This window comes from Lactuca serriola, chromosome 6 (assembly GCF_051521515.1).
Source record: "Lactuca serriola cultivar US96UC23 chromosome 6, Lser_US96UC23_V15, whole genome shotgun sequence".
NCBI lineage: Eukaryota > Viridiplantae > Streptophyta > Magnoliopsida > Asterales > Asteraceae > Lactuca > Lactuca serriola.
In genome coordinates this window covers 190,988,985-191,010,360 of record NC_136413.1, presented here as the reverse complement: position 1 = coordinate 191,010,360, position 21,376 = coordinate 190,988,985, and the positions used below count along the sequence as shown (strand labels likewise).

General features: G+C 39.1%; 2 protein-coding genes and 1 non-coding gene across 3 annotated transcripts; 1 reads left to right on the top strand and 2 right to left on the bottom strand.

Annotated features, from left to right (window-relative positions):
- The first annotated feature begins 675 nt into the window (after positions 1-675).
- LOC145057629 (stromal 70 kDa heat shock-related protein, chloroplastic-like) lies at positions 676-3,644 on the top strand. The gene is made up of 8 exons (XM_079005499.1): positions 676-1,365; positions 1,455-1,707; positions 1,803-1,882; positions 1,965-2,107; positions 2,188-2,286; positions 2,386-2,575; positions 2,659-3,057; positions 3,140-3,644. The coding sequence occupies exons 1-8, from the start codon at positions 856-858 to the stop codon at positions 3,521-3,523; spliced, it is 2,058 nt and encodes a 685-aa protein (XP_078861625.1). The 5' UTR covers positions 676-855; the 3' UTR covers positions 3,524-3,644.
- Positions 3,645-4,192: 548 nt separating this feature from the next.
- On the bottom strand, positions 4,193-6,031 carry LOC145057630 (GDSL esterase/lipase At1g71691-like). The gene is made up of 5 exons (XM_079005500.1): positions 5,637-6,031; positions 5,427-5,554; positions 4,979-5,218; positions 4,618-4,867; positions 4,193-4,551 (listed from the first exon to the last, which is right to left on the bottom strand). The coding sequence occupies exons 1-5, from the start codon at positions 5,950-5,952 to the stop codon at positions 4,331-4,333; spliced, it is 1,155 nt and encodes a 384-aa protein (XP_078861626.1). The 5' UTR covers positions 5,953-6,031; the 3' UTR covers positions 4,193-4,330.
- Positions 6,032-9,975: 3,944 nt separating this feature from the next.
- Positions 9,976-10,082, bottom strand: LOC145060816 (small nucleolar RNA R71). Its single transcript, XR_013686999.1, has one exon. It is a non-coding gene; the product is annotated as a small nucleolar RNA R71 (small nucleolar RNA).
- Positions 10,083-21,376: the final 11,294 nt, after the last annotated feature.

The following is a 21,376-nucleotide window of genomic DNA, read 5'->3' as shown; positions in this document are numbered from 1 at the left end:
AAACATTTTATCATTTTTTAAACCATAATCTATATTTCTTTATATTTATCTCTAAAAAATATTACTCAAAATGTCATCATCTTCATCATCCGATTTGTGTCTATTTTTGACTTTTGAAGTCTTTATTTTTGAACTTTGGCTTTAAATATACAAGATTCAATAAAAAAATAAAAAATATACAAACAGAAAGAACATAAAATTATACCATCATGATTTCATACCGATAATATTATTTGAGAATTAAATATTTTTAAGAAGATGAATTAAATATTTAAAACTCGAGTCTCATGACTTCAAGTTTTGAGATATCACATCATTTAAAAGTGTTTATAGAATACCAGATGCTATACCAGCAGCATCAGACGAAGGATTTTCAACTGCCAACAGAAGTTACATGCTACTTTCATTAAAAATGTTATCATACACCAAATTTCTGAAATTTTGATCCATTTATATCGGTTAAAAATACCAAGTTAACTAGACTTAAAAGTAACTATAATATTATAATTTTTTTCCCTATACAACCAGCTTACTTATTTAATATTTTTACTCAGAAAGTTGTGACATGTAACAGTATTATTTTCGAAAAATATTAGTATGTCCAAATAATATTTGTCCATAAATTATAAAACGAAACCCCTAGCATGTTCCATGCATCAAACCACGTCTAAATCACAAGGCTTCTCTAGAACCCTCCACTTTCTTCTATTTTCTTCCTATCGCCCATAATTTCTAAATTCTTCTATACTGATTATAATAAACCCTTTCACCTCACTTCCATACACACTCATCTATTCAACTGCGTAGCAATTAGCATTCTTGATTTCAAAACACACCAAGATTCAATTCATCCAAATGTCTGCAACAACTCTATCCCCTTCTTGTTCCTTCAAACCCCACATCATCGATCGTAGCTCTAATCCAAGAACGTCTTTTTTCGGCAAACCCACATCGTATAATCCGAGATCATGGACATTGAGACCTCAAAGGCGACGCGTGTTGAAGGTCGTGAGCGAGAAGGTGGTGGGAATTGATCTAGGTACGACGAATTCCGCGGTGGCGGCGATGGAAGGAGGGCAACCGACAATAATTACGAACGCCGAGGGGCAGAGGACGACGCCGTCGGTAGTAGCGTACAGTAAGAATGGAGATAGGTTAGTAGGTCAGATTGCGAAACGGCAGGCGGTGGTTAATCCGGAGAACACGTTTTTCTCTGTGAAGAGGTTTATTGGGAGGAAGATGATGGAGGTCGATGAAGAATCGAAGCAGGTTTCTTACAAAGTGATCAGAGACGATAATGGAAATGTCAAATTAGATTGCCCTGCTATTGGTAAACAATTCGCCCCTGAAGAAATTTCTGCACAGGTACCCACTTCAATTCATCTTCATCGATCTCTATTTATCGTTTAACTCAATGAAATTCATCTTTTCATTCAACGAATTGTTCAATTTAGGTGCTGCGGAAGCTCGTGGATGACGCATCGAAGTTTTTGAGTGATAAAGTTACGAAAGCAGTGGTAACAGTGCCAGCATATTTCAACGATTCCCAAAGAACTGCAACCAAAGATGCTGGACGAATTGCAGGTATTGAGGTTCTTCGCATTATCAATGAGCCAACTGCTGCTTCATTGGCGTATGGTTTTGAGAAGAAAAACAATGAAACAATTCTAGTCTTTGATCTTGGTGGTGGAACGTTTGATGTTTCAGGTAAGTTTCCCTTTCTCATCTGTGAAATTATGATTACCTAAATAGTTCTAGTTCTACCCTTGCGCCATTGATAACTTAGATTCATCTTTATGCAGTGCTTGAGGTTGGTGATGGTGTTTTTGAGGTACTTTCAACCTCGGGAGACACCCATTTGGGAGGAGATGACTTTGACAAGGTTAGGAATTGGGATCATGTCGCGTGTCATAAACACATTCTTTATAACCAAATCTCTAACACGATTCTTGAATTTTAAACAGAGAATTGTTGATTGGCTTGCTGAAACTTTCAAGAGGGATGAAGGTATAGATCTTCTTAAAGATAAACAAGCGCTTCAACGTCTAACAGAAACTGCTGAGAAAGCAAAGATGGAGTTATCCACTTTGACCCAAACTAATATCAGGTAGATGATGCATTTTCAGTATTTTTTTACTTTGGTTTTTTCATTGTAAGTTTTCCGATCATGGGTTCTGTTTTTTGCAGTTTACCTTTTATTACAGCAACATCAGATGGCCCAAAACATATCGATACTACACTAACAAGGGCAAAGTTTGAGGAGTTGTGCTCAGATTTACTAGACAGGTACTTGAGTTAATTTGTTTTCTTGATGATTCAAGTAATTGTCACTCTTCAAGATGATAACTTTCGAAAACCAATTTGTTTGTTCTTTGTTTGGCATAGGCTAAAGACCCCTGTTGAAACAGCTTTAAAAGATGCAAACCTCTCTCTGAAAGATCTTGATGAAGTGGTTCTTGTTGGTGGATCAACACGTATCCCTGCTGTTCAAGAGCTTGTTAAAAAGATGACATCTAAAGAACCAAATGTCACAGTCAATCCAGATGAAGTTGTTGCTCTTGGAGCTTCAGTTCAGGTCTGTATATATCCTATCTTTACTCCAATTTTCAACAGCAGTTTAGGAAAAGGTCATGACGATGTTGCCTTTTGTAATTTTAGGCTGGTGTTTTGTCTGGAGATGTGAGCAATATTGTGTTATTAGACGTGACACCATTGTCGCTGGGTTTAGAAACCCTAGGAGGTGTGATGACGAAGATCATTCCAAGAAACACGACACTCCCAACCTCCAAATCAGAAGTTTTTTCAACAGCAGCTGATGGTCAAACGAGTGTTGAAATCAATGTTCTTCAAGGGGAGAGAGAATTCGTACGTGATAACAAATCTCTTGGAAGCTTTCGATTGGATGGAATCCCTCCAGCTCCACGTGGAGTTCCTCAAATCGAGGTCAAATTTGATATCGACGCCAATGGTATCCTTTCAGTCACAGCCATTGACAAAGGAACAGGAAAGAAACAGGACATTACAATCACTGGTGCTAGCACATTGCCTTCCGATGAGGTATGATTTAGGGTTAATTTACAACGTGATATGGTCTGTTTTGGGTTGATGGATATTGAGGAAAATTTTGTTGTTATTGTAGGTGGAGAGGATGGTGGCAGAAGCTGAGAAGTATGCGAAGGAGGATAAGGAGAAGAGGGAAGCCATTGATACAAAGAACCAAGCTGAATCGGCTGTGTATCAGTGTGAAAAGCAGCTGAAGGAAGTGGGAGAGAAGGTACCTGGTGAAGTGAAAGAGAAGGTGGAGGCGAAGTTGAAAGAGCTTAAAGATGCGATATCTGGTGGTACAACTCAGAGCATGAAGGATGCCATGGCTGCGTTGAATCAAGAAATGATGCAGGTTGGTCAGGCTATTTACAGCCAAGGTGGTGCTGCTGCGAGTGGTGGTGAAGCTGGCAAGGCGTCTGGTTCTAGTGGAGAAGGTGATGGTGAGGTTATTGATGCTGATTTTAGTGATAGCCAATGAGATTGCATAGCCATATTAGGTGGAATATGTGTGTTACTCTGTAAAGATGTATATAGGTGATTTGTAGATTGTTTTGTGGTTTTGGTTCCACCGATTTAATCGCAAAACTGTAGTTTGTTAATAGTATGATTTTGTTGTGAGGAAAGGAATCTAGACATCTAATAGTTTATAGTTTGTAGAATAAAAAAAAATCAAAACAAAATGATTTGAATTGAAACACAGCTAAAGTTTCTTGGTGCATGATCTAGACAGAAAGCTTGGGAGGTGATTTGCCTAATATATCTTATTTACATATAGCATAATACTAATAAAATTATTTTTTTATTAGTATAGAGAAGGGTAGGGTAGTAGGGTATAAAAGGGTTTAGGTATTTGGCTATAAATAGGATCAGTAGAATATGTCTAATTTAGGATTGTAATTTATGACCTGGTTAATTATATTATATTTGCTAATAAAAACATTAAACATTTGGTCCAAAATTTCTCCTTCTCTTTTCTGTCTTGGTGACTTGAAAACACATAACCACATACGAAATCGGTCACTGTTTTTAACACCCAATCAGCCCTATTTTTGGTCTAACATTTCGCTTTCCATATTGGAGCTTTCATCGCACTCATAATTTAATTTGAACCGCATATTAATAAAGGTTCGACATTGTAAGTATATAATTAAGGTTAAAATGAAGGCGAATATATTTAAATCACATCTTGATCATAGCCTAAAGATCATCCATCTCACGAAAAAATACAAAGAAACACAGATTTCTTCATAGTTAATTAGGTGGACATAGATGTACGTGTTGAACACTAGAGATTCGCCAGTTGTTGGATGTTGATGGGATAAACAACATCAGTACCACCACTGAAAGCCTTCCTCCCCATCAACACATTCACTGCTTCTGTTGGATGGAATGCATCCCAAAACACATACTCGTTCCTATTCGGACATGGTGTTTGAAATGGTAAACATGTTATCTGCCCTCTGTTTCTCCCTATTCCACAACATCCCCTATTCACCACTCGAAAACCTGCATCAAAATCCTGGTGTTTTAATACATGGAATTAAAAAGCAAAAACAAGGTCGTAGCTCATACCATAAGATCTAGCGTTTGCTAGAATATCTTGGAACATGTTATGAACGTCGATGAAAACGAATCTAGAACCAGGAAGATTTGCGCTTAGGTTGTTGATCATGGTCTTCATGTTTGCATTGAAAGGTAGGACAAGCTGGTTTACTTCATCCGAGCATCTTCCTGTAGTACCTTGCGCTAAGATGCTAGGAATACAACCCATCAACCCTAGCCCCGCTAGAACAAACTTCCGAGCTCCAAGATTGTAAAGTTGCTATATTATATAATATCCAACAAAACAAAACAAAACTTAATTAATCCAATTAATACAAACGTACAAATTGTGTTTACGAATTAAGCTTAATTATAAAGTTTAACAACTTACACGAAGTTGAATAGTGTATTCTTCGGACAAAAGATCAGCATATTGGTTGCCATCGTACTGGTTTCGAGTAGGGTAATTGGGCATGAGATAGTTGTTTAAATAGTCATTACTTCCCATTCCTACAAAGAAAATGCAACGAGAGAGAGCCTGACCAAGATTTGCTCTACCCAATGCATCACTTATTTGATCCAAACTATTTTCGAAGTTCTTTATCTGTTGATTGAACGGGATTCTACCCACCTACACTCAAGAGTTCATTATCCGATTAGCACGACACACATACCGCTTTTAGAAGTCGCGAAAATGATGACTTAATTATGACCACCCATTATGATCCAAATCTACCTTTAAAAAGCTAAACAACTTGCACCTATACCTTAAAGTTGGTAACTTTAGTAACTATAGAAGATAATCTTGATCTATCAAACTAAGGGAAATATGAGCTTACAAAATTTCGGCCTGTGATATCGAGAATTCCAGCGGCAGCAGATGCGAAATTGACACCATGAAGCATTTGATCTGCGGAACTCGAAGCTTGCGAATAGGCTGGTATAAGTGGCAATCCCAGTAGCTCCGCTGCATTACAAATCCCACATTTTAGAGATCTATATATGTATACTCGAAGAAACACACACACACACAGAGGATATATACGAACCTATAGCATCAACCATGGTGAAACCGTTAGAGAATCGGCCTGTAGGACCTCCATTAAAGTCAATCCCATAAGGGAAATAATTGGCTTTAGCTAAAGAAGCTAAGTCGTTGTTGTTTCCATTGTCAATGAGTGAGTCTCCAAATATGAACATTGCCGGCACCATTTCTTTAGCTGCTGCTGCCGCTGCTGCCTCCGGCGCCGCTGCGTCAAAAACACCACCACCATCTTGGCCGTAATCTTGTCCACAGACTACATGATTCCCACCACTTAACAACGTCATTCCAGTTACCAACAGTACCCATAATAAGCAACCCATACTCGTTCGTTAGATTTTCTGTGTCGCTTGTGAGAAAGAGGAAGTGGAAAGTGAAAGTGGAATTGGGATTCACAAAAACTTGGCTGTGGGGGTAATTATAAAGGGAAATTTACTAGCGGTGGTTGAAGGTTATTAAATGGTTTCACCTGTAAATTTTGAATAGCAGTAAGTGTGGCCTGCACCTTTTGTTATCTCTTTACCACTGGCCATTCTTGATCATTATGTTGGGGGTTGTACGTAGGCACAGGTTATGTTTGCTCCAATATTACAAAAAAAAAAAGTGGTTTGTAGTTAATTTCATAAAAAAAAAAGTACGCAATCACTGAAATGCATGAATACTAAACGAACTGTTTTTCAGAGATATATATTCCATTTTGTAAGACAATGTCAACTACTAATTAAGGTGTCGCAAAAATCTTGGCGCACCAGTTACGACCTGTCCAATTTTAAGACCCGTGATTAGCTTCTTGAAGGAGACTGTAAAATGGCTGGTGAGTGGTGATGAGCCGTAATTAAGTTAAGTTATTTGTTTTTTTTTTTTTTTCCTCATTTCGGTTATAATTTTACTATTTTAGGTGTTGAATGGTATATTTTAGTAAGAAATTAATTAGTGAGAGTAAATGAGGGAAGGTGTTGGGAGATGCGTTGGGAATATAAATGTAAATGAAGAGGGAAATTGCATGTGGGAGCAACTAACGGCATGTAAATTGCATGTTGATTCATATGCCGACGGATATGACATGTGAAGCCTGGCCTCTTCTCATTAATTCACTTTATCTGCTCTTGTAGTCAACAACACCTTCGTAACCCTACGGGCTAGACTTGGCTACTACCTATATATTTCTTGACTTTAGGTGGAAGTGTTTGTGGTTTTGAGCGGCTAAACAAGGATTTTTTTTGGAAATAACTAGATTCAATCATAAGAAATACCTTTTTCTTCCTTCCAAGGTCATAAAAACACCAAAGATGAGCTCAAAACTTACAATGAGGCTAGGGTTTTATCTAGGGCACTTTGGAGGTGATGGAGGCTAAGGGCGGAAGGAACCCTAACCATTAGTTCCCTTAAATAATGCAAAAAACCCGGAAATTTAAGGGTTTGCCAAAAATAAATCGCCACGCCATGACAAATGCATGGCCACACTGTGGCAATCATTTAATGCATTTGTGGCCTTGGTAGGATGCCAAGTCATGTTGATCCTTTCACTAAGTTGTGGCTATAGAATTTTCAAAAATGAAATATAAAAATTATACATGAAATTCAGGTGTTATACTGGCTTAATGGATTAAACACTTATTGGAAGAAAGGATTTGCTATGTAGAGCATGACGTGCCTTTTCCTTGGCACAGTGCGCTTCATGAAGAAACTCGACTATTTGTCTTTTTGTGAGTAGAGAGCACCTTTTGTGGTCATGACGCATCCCATTGACTTTAACTTTTTAACCAGTTTAAATTTTAGTCAACTTTTGAGAAATTGAGCCATAGGTTAAGGTTTGACCTCTGGTTGTTATTTAGGTGGTTTGTGTCAGCTAATTCGTTTGAAGATGTTGCTGTTGATTTTCTGTTGATAGTCTTGTAACACCATAAATTTTCAAACAAAAATTTTCATTTAAAATTCTCTTTAATCTCATTAACACAATCACAAAACCCCCTAATATGTGCATAATTAGTTAATTATTTAGCATACATTTTTTACTCATTTTCAACTAATTATGTGTATAATGTGGACAAAAGGTACTTAATATTGTTTAAATTTTGTTTTCAGTCCAAAAGACATGCTTGAGAGTGAAAGGGAACAAGGGGAAGCAATTAGAGACCAAAGAATGAAGATTGAGGGACAAAAGCTTTCCTACTCGGCGAGTACACAAGCCTACTCGGCGAGTACACGAGCCTACTCGGCGAGTCCATTAGAATATTCCAGAAGATAAGTCATGACTCCCGATTTGAGACGGATAACTAGAACCTACTCGGCGAGTTGGGTCTGCTACTCGTCGAGTACACCCTGTTTTGAGATAGCTATAAAAACCGAGCCTTTATCCGATGGGACTACTTTCCTGACGTTTTTTTTGAGATTCATCTGCGATTGGAGAACCTTGGAAGGCGCTGAGGAACTCTAATCTTCAATCTCTTGAAGAATCAAGGCAACTAGGTTAATCATTCCACTTAGCTTTAGGAATTAAGTATGGTTAGCTTAGTTAAACCTGTTTTTGTGTTTTTTTTTACTGCAACTATGAGCTAAATACGTTTTTGTTTCTGTTTGGGGAATACCAAGTAACTCCTATGGTTTAATTCTTAGCTTTTGATTGATTGTTTATTGGTGATTTATTAAATTAAGTTTGTTAAAGAACCTTATGCATTAATCACAACTATTTTCTGTTAATTGGAAGACAATTAAGCTGCATGAACATCTCTTAGTTGTTAACCTCATATGTCTATGTGAACACTTAATCATATGCTTAGGAATAATGAATATGAAACTAAGATTAACAAGATAATGGGTAGATTAATATGTGAGCTTGTTTGAGAAACCAACAAACAAGAGGTTAATTGAACCACTAATTTGATTAACCACTACAAATCTTATTTAATCCAAATCATTAATCTAGGGAATTAATTAGTTTAAACACTTGATCACCGCTTGAATTAATTGACTGTCTAAGGGTTAGGAGTAATGAACATGAACCTAACCACTATAGTTGGTAGCCAATAACAATTAATCTATCATAAATTCAAAATAACCATAGGAGTGAATTGGTTGAACCTAAATAGAAACATCTTTATCAAATTTGGTGAATTAGTTGTTTGCTTTAGTTACTTAGTTAATTAAGTGTTTTTATGGTGTGTTTAAGTTTCTAGTCTTGCAAAACTAGAGAAAAAACCTTTTTACTTTCATTATTTGCTTAGTTAAAATTAGCTATTAGTTTAATTTTCCCGTTCCCTGAGATCGACACCCTATTTATCCAACTATACCACTAAAAGACAGGTTCACTGCCTTTGTGTGCTAAATTTATCAATAAAAAGTAGGAATAAAACAAGTGCATTTTACACACATCAAGTTTTTGGCGCCATTGCCGGGGAACGGTTCTAAATAATTAATCTAATCCCTAATTTTTTTGATCCTTTGTGTGAGTTTAATGGCATAAAGTTAATTTATTTCAATTTAGTAACTAGTAATTAGGTTTTAGCATCTGTTTTAGTTTTAATATTCAGTTTAGTGTCTCTTTAAAATTACACCGATACTCGCCGAGTGCAGTCGCACCTACTCGGCGGGTACAAGTGTATTTGGCAGATTAATTTTCGATTTTTTTAGTACACTATTTTTGTTCTTTTTACATTTTTATCTTGTTTATTTCAAGACTTTCATGACCAGAGGATCAAACACCCCGCTGGTACCCCCGTTTGGAATCCGCATTGAAAAGGAACAAAGGAAAGGACGTGGAGAGCTCGAGTACACCAAAGAAGTCACCTTTGTCCAATTTGAAGACTGTTTTTGGGAAAAAGAAGAGCAGCAAATCAGGAGCATCCAGTGCTTCTTTAGTAATCGACGAACCGGTTAAGGAAGATATCGAGTACGAGACCGAGGAAGAAGAGGAGCCTACATACGAGCACGAATCCGATTCCGAGGAAGAGTTAGCTATCACAATGGCTAACATTGATGAAATCCCCATGGGAGAATGGAAGAAGAGGATGCGCGATGACACTGGCCTGGGACTTGTGCAACCCGCAATTCCCGCGACTGCTACTTTCGAGCTAAAGGGTCATATCCTAGCTTTACTTAAAGAAATACCTTTTTATGGAAAAGACCACGAAGATGCCTACAAGCATTTGGATGAAGTCAATGATGTAGCTGATTACTTCAATGTTCCAAATGTGCCTCGCGAGACTCAGCTACTTCGCATGCTTCCAGTGACATTCAAAGGTGCTGCAAAAGACTGGCTCAAGTCACTTCCCCCCGGATCAGTCACCACATGGGCCAAGATGAAAGAAGAATTCATTGATCACTATTGCCCACCTTCCAAGATAGCCAAGTTGAAGAAGGCTATTGCTAACTTTGAACAACAAGCTGGAGAGTCGTTATATGAAGCTTGGGAGAGGTACAAGAGCCTACTAAGAAACTGCCCACACCATGACCTAAACAGCCAGCAAGAAGTATCCATCTTCTATGATGGAGTCAATGTCACAACTAGGCAGTTACTTGACTCGCAAGGCCCGCTCACAAAGAAGCCGCCCTCGGTAATCAAGGAATTGATTGAAGAATTCTCTAAACACTCTAGAGAATACCACAACCCTAGAAATGATGTTACTAGGGGAGCCGCATATGCAGCTACTAAAGACTTATCCGCGGTCATGGCTATGCTAAAAACCATGGATAAGAGGATGGATAAAATGGATCAAACAATCCATGCTATTCGGGTGGGTTGTGAAAACTGCAATGGGCCTCACCTCACTAGAGACTGTGATTTAGATGAGAATGGCAATAAGCAGGTGCAAGTTTGTTACTCAAGCGGAGACCGATATGATGAAGACTGGTGCAAACAAAAGAAAGAGTGGCTCCCTTATGAAGAGTACAAGAAGGCCAAGGAGGAGAAGTTTAGGCAAAAAGGAAGAGGTTTCTACCAAAAGGAGGAGCCGGTACAAGAGAAAGCTAAGCTTGGAAGAAATGCTCACCAAATTTGTAGCTGCTTCATAAAAAAGACATAGTGATCATGATGATGCAATTCAAGAAACAAGGACCATGCTTAGAAACCAGCAAGCATCTATCCATAATATAGAAACGCAGTTTGGGCAACTTGCTCAACAAATCAACCAAAGGTCACCGGGCGAACTTCCTAGCAAAACTGAAAATAACCCACGAGGCGCGCACATAAACATAGTCACAACAAGAAGTGGGAAGATAATCACTCCCCTGGCACCTATTCAGACTGAGGCATCCAAGGAATCACCTAAGGAGGAGGTAGAAAATCAAGCAGAAGAGCAAAACTTACAATTTGACAGCCCTACTCGCCGAGTACCACGTATGGACTCGGCGAGTACACTACCAAATCCGAACAAACAGATCCTAGAAAATCCGTATCAGCCTCCAATGCCATACCCAACCCGAGCTAAGAAGGAGAAGCAGGAAGAGGAGTACCAGAAGTTTCTAGATCATATCAAGACTCTTCAAATTAACATACCCTTCATTGAAGCCGTCATGCAAATGCCCAAATATGCAAAGTTCCTTAAGGAACTTCTCACTAATAGAAGGAAGATGGAAGAAGTGAAGAAGGTAGTCCTCAATGAAAACTGCTCAACTGCTATGCTAAATAAGCTACCAAAGAAGAAGGGTGACCCGGGGAGTTTGACTTTACCTTGCCAATTTGGCAACTTGGCTGCTATTCATGCCTTAGCCGATTCGGGAGCAAGTGTGAACCTAATGCCATATTCATTCTTTAAGAAGTTGGATCTCCCGGAACCAAGGCCAATTCGCATGGCCATTCACTTGGCAAACAAGACAGTCACCTTCCCAAGAGGCATATGCGAAGACTTACTAGTCAAGGTGGACAAATTCGTCTTTCCCGCTGATTTTATCATTCTAGACATGGAGGCGGATCCACAAGTTCCAATCATCCTTGGAAGGCCCTTCCTCAACACGGAAAGTGCTATAGTAGACATGAGGGACTCGAAGCTCACCTTGCGGGTAGGAGAAGATTCAGTCACATTTGGGGTAGACCAAGCTATGAAGTATGCAAGGAACAGTGACGACACGACATTCTCAATTGATATGCTTGACGAATTATTGGAGGAATGCATGAGTGAAGATTCCAGCAAGTTCACAACTGATGATGAAGAATTTGATCGAGAAAAAGACTTAATGGAGATTGAAAGGCTGCTGGAAGAAGCTGAGTTTGAAGAATTGGTGAAGCAAACTGACAGCCCTACTCGCCGAGTACGGCCGATCTACTCGCCGAGTTCTTCCTTAGAAAAGGCAGAATTCGTGAATGCAGGCACAAACTCGCCGAGTACCTTACCTGCACTCGGCGAGTCCAACAGTCATAACCAAAAATCTAAGCTCAAAACTTTACCAAAACATTTGGAGTATGCTTTCCTTGAAGAAGGCAACCAAAAGCAGTAATCATAGCCTCTGACCTGTCCAATTCTGAAAAGGAAGAGCTTGTGCAAGTGTTGAAGAAGCGGAAGCGGGCCATAACATGGAGCATCACCGACATCAAGGGAATAAGCCCATCCTATTGCTCCCACAAGATCAATATGGAAGAAGGAGCAAAGTCGGTTGTACAGCACCAAAGAAGGTTAAACCCAAATATGCAAGAAGTAGTCAAGAAGGAAGTGGTTAAACTCTTAGATGCAGGAATTATGTATTCCATTTCCGACAGTCCGTGGGTGAGTCCGGTCCAAGTGGTGCCCAAGAAAGGAGGGATGACGGTCATAACCAACGAAAAGAACGAGCTAATTCCGACACGAACGGTAACCGGTTGGAGAGTGTGCATCGATTATCGAAAGCTAAACGATGTCACTCGTAAAGACCATTTTCCCTTACCTTTTATTGATCAAATGTTAGAAAGACTATCGGGCAATAGTTACTATTGCTTTCTAGACGGATTCTCGGGTTATTTCCAAATACCCATAGACCCAATGGACCAAGAAAAGACTACATTTACTTGCCCAAATGGGACTTTTGCTTATAGACGCATGCCCTTTGGGCTATGCAATGCACCCGTGACTTTTCAAAGGTGTATGACAGCCATATTCCATGATATGGTGGAAAAATTCATGGAAGTTTTTACGGACGACTTTTCCGTTTTTGGATCTTCTTTCCATGATTGTCTCACAAATCTTGACTTAATTCTTGCTAGGTGTGAAAAAACCGACTTGGTCCTCAATTGGGAGAAATGTCACTTTATGGTCAAGAAGGGTATAGTTTTGGGCCATAAGGTTTCCAAAATGGGAATTGAAGTGGATCAGGCAAAGATTGACACCATTGCCAAATTACCCCCACCAACTAATGTGAAAGACATTAGAAGTTTTCTAGGACACGCGGGTTTTTACCGGCATTTCATAAAAGATTTTTCCAAAATAACTAGACCTCTAACACAATTGTTATTAAAAGACGCACCATTTAATTTTACTAAAGAGTGTTTAGAGGCATTTGAATTTTTAAAGGAAAAATTAACTAATGCCCCGATCATTGTTGCACCAAATTGGAGTTTACCCTTTGAGATTATGTGTGATGCTAGTGACTTTGCATTAGGAGTTATCCTTGGTCAAAGGGTTGATAAGCACTTTCGACCCATATATTATGCTAGCAAGACTCTAAATCCAGCCCAAGAAAATTACACCACCACGGAAAAAGAATTATTAGCTGTGGTGTATGCTTTTGACAAGTTCCGTCCTTATTTAGTTTTATCTAAAACAACCGTTTTTACTGACCATTCTTCCATCAAGTATTTATTTGCCAAACAGGATGCTAAGCCAAGACTGATACGATGGGTGCTACTTCTTCAAGAGTTTGACATAGAGATACGAGACAAGAAGGGAATGGAGAATTTAGCAGCTGACCACTTGTCAAGGCTTGAAAACCTGCAATTGCACGAAGATAGAGTTGGCGATGATTTTCCAGACGAGTATATTATGGTGACCATGGGAGAAGAACCATGGTTTGCAAATATAGCTAACTACTTAGCTAGCAATTACATCCCAAAAGATCTCACAAGTCAACAAAAGAAGAAATTCTTTTCCGAGATAAAATATTACTTTTGGGATGAACCATATCTTTTCCAAAGCTGCGCGGATGGGATCATACGAAGATGCGTCTTCGGGAATTAAAGCCGGAAGATATTAGAGCATTGTCATAGCGGGCCCACGGGTGGACATCATGGAGCACACTACACTAAAAAGATCTTTGACATTGGGTTCTATTGGCCCACAATTTTTAAAGATGCAGCCCAATTTGTCAAAGAATGTGATGCTTGTCAAAGAGTGGGAAACATTTCATCTCAAAATGAAATGCCACAACATAGTATCCAAGTGTGCGAGGTGTTTGATGTGTGGGGAATCGACTTCATGGGACCATTTCCCATGTCTAGAGGAAACAAATACATATTGGTGGCGGTGGATTATGTATCCAAATGGGCGGAGGCACAAGCGTTACCAACTAATGACGGTCGGGTGGTGGTGAGGTTTTTAAAGAAGTTATTTTCACGATTTGGAGTCGCGAAAGCTCTTATAAGTGACTTAGGCACACATTTTGCCAATGACCAATTGGAGAAGGTGTTAAAGAAATATGGGGTAACCCATAAGTTTTCTACATCCTACCATCCACAAACTAGTGGACAAACCGAAGTGACCAATCGAGCTTTAAAGCGAATCTTGGAGAAATCGGTGGGGAGCAATCACAAGGAATGGTCGGATAAGCTAGATGATGCACTTTGGGCCTTTCGTACAGCTTTCAAAACACCTATTGGTACTACACCATATAGGTTAGTTTATGGAAAGCAATGTCATTTGCCGGTGGAGATAGAGCATATGGCATTTTCGGCCTTAAAGATGTGTAACTTCAACATGGAGGAACTCAAAAGTAACTGGTTAACGCAAATGAATGCTCTTGAGGAGCTTAGAAATGATGCATACTCAAGTTCGTTGATCTATAAAGAGAAGACCAAGAAGTGGCATGACAAAAGGATCAAAGAAAATAAAGAATTTCATGAAGGCCAAAATGTGTTACTCATTAATTCACGACTAAAAATTTTCTCGGGAAAACTCAAGTCAAGATGAGATGGTCTTTTTCTGGTGACGGTGTTTCCACATGGTGCTATAGAGCTATTGTCAAGAGATGGCACACCTTTCAAGGTCAATGGCCAGAGGGTCAAAAAGTATGAAGAAGGAGTCCCCCGGAATGAAGGAATGGAAGAGTTGCTGCTGCTGGAAGGGATTGCAACCACGTAGAAGGGGAGGAGTCCAGCTAATGACTCCCTAAAAAGAAGCGCTTATCGGGAGGCAACCCGAGTTTCAAGTTTGCATTTTCTTTCCTTTACTTTATTTTCATTATTCTTTTTTTTCCTTCGTCTTCTTTTAAGAATATAATTGCTTGAGGGCAAGCAATGCCTAGAGTGTGGGGTGGATGGCTAAAAAAATGAGAAAATACATTAATTTTTCAAAACATTCACATTTTTTTCAATATGCAAGGATTACTCGCCGAGTAGGCACGTATACTCGGCGAGTACCTGCCCGAGTAACCCAATAAAACGCATAACGACATTTCTACTCGGCGAGTAGCCAATTTACACTAATGAGATATAAATATGTAAAATAAGGGTTTTCACCCATTTAACCCCTATACTCGCCGTGCACAGCGTTCCCTCAAGCATCCTCTTTGATTTCTTCAAATTTCTTCAATTTTCCACTTAATCTTCATCTTTCAAAGGAAAAGGTAACATCTTTACACTTAAAACTCATCAAAGGTTCAAGCTTTATCATTGATTTGCCCCTATTTTGCTTAAATTCGGATTTGGGGGTTTCCTCAAATTCTAGGGTTTTAATTTAGCCATGAATTAGGTAATGTTGGGAGGAATTTCTTTTGGATTTATGGTTAGATGACTCATTACAACAAACCCCTGTGAAGAATTTGGAGTTTTGGACAACCTATACATGATCGGCAAGAACTGTTCCCAATGTTCATCCTACTCGCCGAGTAGGTCGTGTACTCGGCGAGTAGAGGACTATTCAGACCTGATTTGTTCGTTTTTAATTACTGGGTACTGTTTGTTTATGTTCTTTTGATGTTTTTATGCAGGTATCATGGCCAGAAGGGGGTAGTCTTCTAGGGAGGAGCCAAAGTGATATCCCGTGGCTTTCATTTCAACAAATCACTTCCAAAGCATCCCAAGCTCGGGCCAAAAACAGATTAGAGGCGCTCAAAAAGAAGGAAATCCATTTGCCCAACGCTGTTGACTGGGATTGGTTGGGAAAAGTGGGTTTGGAGGAAGAGATCACACCATACTTGGTGAAGGAGTGCAGTTTGGGGTATACCACCATCACATGTGATGGTTGGTTACAATTATTCAAGATACAAGAGCCTGTTTATGTCGAGTTGTGTTGGGAATTTTTTGCTACCATCTCATTTTGAGGTGGTAGTGAGTATTACAACCCCAACATAATTTCTTTTTCTTTGGGCGGGGAGCTGCGACAATGCAGCATTGCTGAGTTTTCTTGGAGGCTGGGGATTTATGACCAGAGCACTATGATGATTGAGGACTTTGAGGCTTTTTTGGAGAACTGCCATAAGGAACTTCCCGAGGCAGTGGTGGCCTCTACATGGTGGAACACAATTGCCAACCGGGTGTATATTCCTTCCACCGCTCAGGAGAGTCATATTCGCTCGCCGATCCATCGCCTTATTCACCGCTTCGTGGCCAGCACCATCAATATGCAGAAGGATTGGGCCAAGGTCCCAACCCTTGATATCTTCTATCTATGGAGTATTATTACTCCCGACGCTTTCTGCAATCTCCCCTATTGCATTGCCAAATTTCTTGCTGAAGGGGCGGTTAAGGAAAAAGTTTACTCCAAAATCAATGGAGGCATGTTTGTTACTAGGCTGGCCAGGTCGTTTGGGGTCCTAGATTTGCAACAAGCTAGGGCACTCACGGTCATTCACCCTCCACCATTCAACACTGCATTATACAGGAGGGCACGGATCGTTGAGAAGTTTGGTGATTCATTTTCCATTCCACATGCAGACGAGTCGGCAATCCCCGATGAGCCGGGAAGGCGGGTACGACAACGTAGCGAGCGGGTGCAAGAAGACCCATCAGTTATTCCGGTGGAAGAGGACAACGATGGGTGGAACCAAGTGGAGTACCGGCGCTACTTTGATGATATTGGACGCGGGGTTAATTATAATAATCAATCGTTTGAATACCTCTTCCAACAGATGAACATTGCCCCAAGACCCGGACCCGGGTATCCATACATTATGAGTTGGGACGAGAGAATGAGGAGAAGAAATGAAGAAGGAGGAAGTGGCGCGGGAGGAGCCGATATGGAAGAAGAAGAAGAAGAAGAAGAAGACTGAAGACTTTACTTATTTTTTGTGTTTTTATGATGTTATGTTTTGAACAAATGATAAAACTTGGATGATTTTTATTTTTGTTGGGATGGTTATTACTTTCACTTTTAGTTGTTTATTTTTCAGGGATGGAAGATTAGGAAGCATACTAAATTGTTGAGGGTCAAGTAAGGAATGAGAGATGTTCAAGAAAAGTACAAAGTTTTGTCCTTAGGATTGAGTCCGTTAGAGTCGAGAGTAATGGAGAGTGTTGCTGCTGAAGGATTTAGAGTGAGGGTTAGTGAAATTTCCAATTTCAAAACCTGAGTCAAAAGGAACATGAGCTGGATCAGTTTTGGCAATACATCGCCTACTCGTCGAGTGCACAAATTCTACTCGGCGAGTACATGAGATATTACACGATATAGTTCCAAGTCAAGAGATACTCGCCGAGTACACGTCCCTACTCGCCGAGTAGACTTGCAATTTTCGATTTCAAGAGCTGTTTTAAGCACTTTCACTGCAACATTTATCCACTTTTTGTAAAGAAATTGTTACTGGGGATTTTTCTAAGAAGCTTGTTCCGTGAAATTTTCGAGCTGTCAACCACACGAGACGCATGACACCCAAGACATGGATGAGCTGTTCCCATGGCTAAAGTCAAGTGAAGATGGAGCTGAAGAGAAGAGTATCAACCTATCGACTGCTACCCCAGGGGAGTTTGTTCCAATTCTCTCTATATTTGCATTTTTATTTTTTTGCATAATATGCAATGAGGGCATTGCATAAAATAAGTGTGGGGTAGGGGGTTGGTCACATATTAGAAAATTTAGAATCTTAATTTAGGCTAATTTTAAAAAATTATTGCATACCAAAAATATTACTTAGGACTTAATTTAGAAAATTTTGGTAAAAGCAAATTAGGATTTCATGTTAGAATTGTGTTGATAATTGCATGAAAACCCAAATGTTTAGTTAAGCCTATACACGTTCTAGTGCATTTGTGGCTTCCTTATTCCAGTGAAATCATGGGACAAAAACACGACCCCGCTCAGCCTGAGGGATGCAATATGTTTAGCAGCCTAAACCTGAAATGTATCCAGGAAAATTATTATCGTTAGCCAATAAAGGTTGAGGTTGAGCGCCCCTGCTTAAGCATGTAGGTTTTTGAGTGAAAAAAGAGAGGTACATGTAAAAAAAAAAAGAGAATTGCAAGAAAAGTTTGAAGAATTTTGGAGCAAATAAAGTGAAGATCAAAAGATCAAAATTCCAAGAAATTCAAAAAGTTGAAGATACCAAAAATCAAACAACAAAGTGGTGAATTCAAAGAGATCAAAGATCAAATTATCAAGGAAGTGAAGAATTCAAAAAAGCTCCATAGTGGTACCATAAATTGTAATTCTAGATTATGTATGCTTGGGTTGCTCAACTAAAAATACCTTGAGGGTAAGAGGTTTTCTACGGATGGATTCGGAGGGATGCATAAAATGAGAATAGTTTGGGGTGAGTGGGCGAATGTTTATGAGGATTGTGAATATTTGGAGTATGGGGGGTACTTAGGACAATTTCAGACACAAATACATGCGTTGCGGTCTTGGCATAATGGCTAGGTTAGATTGGAGTTGTCATATGTGATTCTAATATGTTTAAAATTCAGTTTTGCTTGGGGGCAAACAAAAGTCAAGTGTGGGGTATTTTGATGTGTGTAAAATGCACTTGTTTTATTCCTACTTTTTATTGATAAATTTAGCACACAAAGGCAGTGAACCTGTCTTTTAGTGGTATAGTTGGATAAATAGGGTGTCGATCTCAGGGAACGGGAAAATTAAACTAATAGCTAATTTTAACTAAGCAAATAATGAAAGTAAAAAGGTTTTTTCTCTAGTTTTGCAAGACTAGAAACTTAAACACACCATAAAAACACTTAATTAACTAAGTAACTAAAGCAAACAACTAATTCACCAAATTTGATAAAGATGTTTCTATTTAGGTTCAACCAATTCACTCCTATGGTTATTTTGAATTTATGATAGATTAATTGTTATTGGCTACCAACTATAGTGGTTAGGTTCATGTTCATTACTCCTAACCCTTAGACAGTCAATTAATTCAAGCGGTGATCAAGTGTTTAAACTAATTAATTCCCTAGATTAATGATTTGGATTAAATAAGATTTGTAGTGGTTAATCAAATTAGTGGTTCAATTAACCTCTTGTTTGTTGGTTTCTCAAACAAGCTCACACATTAATCTACCCATTATCTTGTTAATCTTAGTTTCATATTCATTATTCCTAAGCATATGATTAAGTGTTCACATAGACATATGAGGTTAACAACTAAGAGATGTTCATGCAGCTTAATTGTCTTCCAATTAACAGAAAATAGTTGTGATTAATGCATAAGGTTCTTTAACAAACTTAATTTAATAAATCACCAATAAACAATCAATCAAAAGCTAAGAATTAAACCATAGGAGTTACTTGGTATTCCCCAAACAGAAACAAAAACGTATTTAGCTCATAGTTGCAGTAAAAAAAAACACAAAAACAGGTTTAACTAAGCTAAACATACTTAATTCCTAAAGCTAAGTGGAATGATTAACCTAGTTGCCTTGATTCTTCAAGAGATTGAAGATTAGAGTTCCTCAGCGCCTTCCAAGGTTCTCCAATCGCAGATGAATCTAAAAAAAAACGTCAGGAAAGTAGTCCCATCGGATAAAGGCTCGGTTTTTATAGCTATCTCAAAACAGGGTGTACTCGACGAGTAGCAGACCCAACTCGCCGAGTAGGTTCTAGTTATCCGTCTCAAATCGGGAGTCATGACTTATCTTCTGGAATATTCTAATGGACTCGCTGAGTAGGCTCGTGTACTCGCCGAGTAGGAAAGCTTTTGTCCCTCAATCTTCATTCTTTGGTCTCTAATTGCTTCCCCTTGTTCCCTTTCACTCCCAAGCATGTCTTTTGGACTGAAAACAAAATTTAAACAGTATTAAGTACCTTTTGTCCACATTATACACATAATTAGTTGAAAATGAATAAAAAATGTATGCTAAATAATTAACTAATTATGCACATATCACCCCCCAAAATATCAAGTTATCAAAACACATGTTCATAAATTGTTTAAAACACAATCCAGGATCCTCCAAAACATATCTCCAACTCGTGTGTGTACAATCAAGTCGGTGCCTTCCCGTGATCCTGACAAGTACCTGAAACACATAACACATAACACGGTAAACATGAAGCTTAGTGAGTTCCCCAAAATACCACACATATCTCATTAGCCTCTCATGGATATACCCAAATAAGACCCTCCAGTCAATGTGTCTCAGTGGGACCCTCCAGTCCCACAACTCGGGTGGACCCTCTGGTCCTAACTCAGTAAGCTCAGGATAATACACATCATAAATCACAAAGACATAATACAGGATATCACAATACTCAATATAAGCACATAATACCCTCCGCTCACAGAAAGATTACCACTCTAGGTAATTATAGTGAGAAGACTCACCTCGCAAACAAGTAAGCAAATAACCTCATACACGAATCTCGAACTAGCCTCCGCCTGACACATAGAATAATTATCTCTAATTAACACTTAAATCACGACTCTAAATAAACTAAGTTTTTTTCTCTCTCAAACTCTTAGAATGGGTAAAAGATCATTTTACCCCTCCACGGTCCCCATAACTCTGTCTTGACCAAACCCTAAAATCAACAGAAGTCAACACTCGAGTTAACAGTCCATGTTGACCCAACTCGCCGAGTGCATCTATGTGACTCGTCGAGTCCCCTCGATTCCTCTGAAATTTCGCAAAAACCCAACTTAACTCGTCGAGTTGTCTCGTCAACTCGTCGAGTTACCCATTTCCAGACACATCAGGGAAAACCCTAGCCGACTCGTCGAGTCAGCTCATTGACTCGGCGAGTCCATTCAATCTATTTCCTCATTCACTCGTTTTTGTAGTGGTGTTGATTATGATGGCATGTGCGGAATTAGAAAGATCTAGTGATTCATCATACAAATTCAAGAACACAAGGAGTAAATAAATCTTTGTAAGCTCTTATTAGATCTAGAAAGATTATACAAAATGGGTTTGTATACAATTTCTCTCTCTAGTCTAACACTCCAAAATGGACTCTTACATAATGGGAGTCACTCACTTCCTATTTATAGGAAAAGACTCAACCCATTTACACATACAAAGAGGAAAGCCTAAAACATTACATCCAAGCATGACTTTTCACCCTGACATTCTCCCCCTCAAAGTTAGGATTGGATGTCCGACTTTAATCTCCAACGAGCTAGCGCGATCAAGACCAAACTCCCCCTCGAAGTAACACCGGTCTTCAAATCCGCAAATGAATATTCGACAAACCC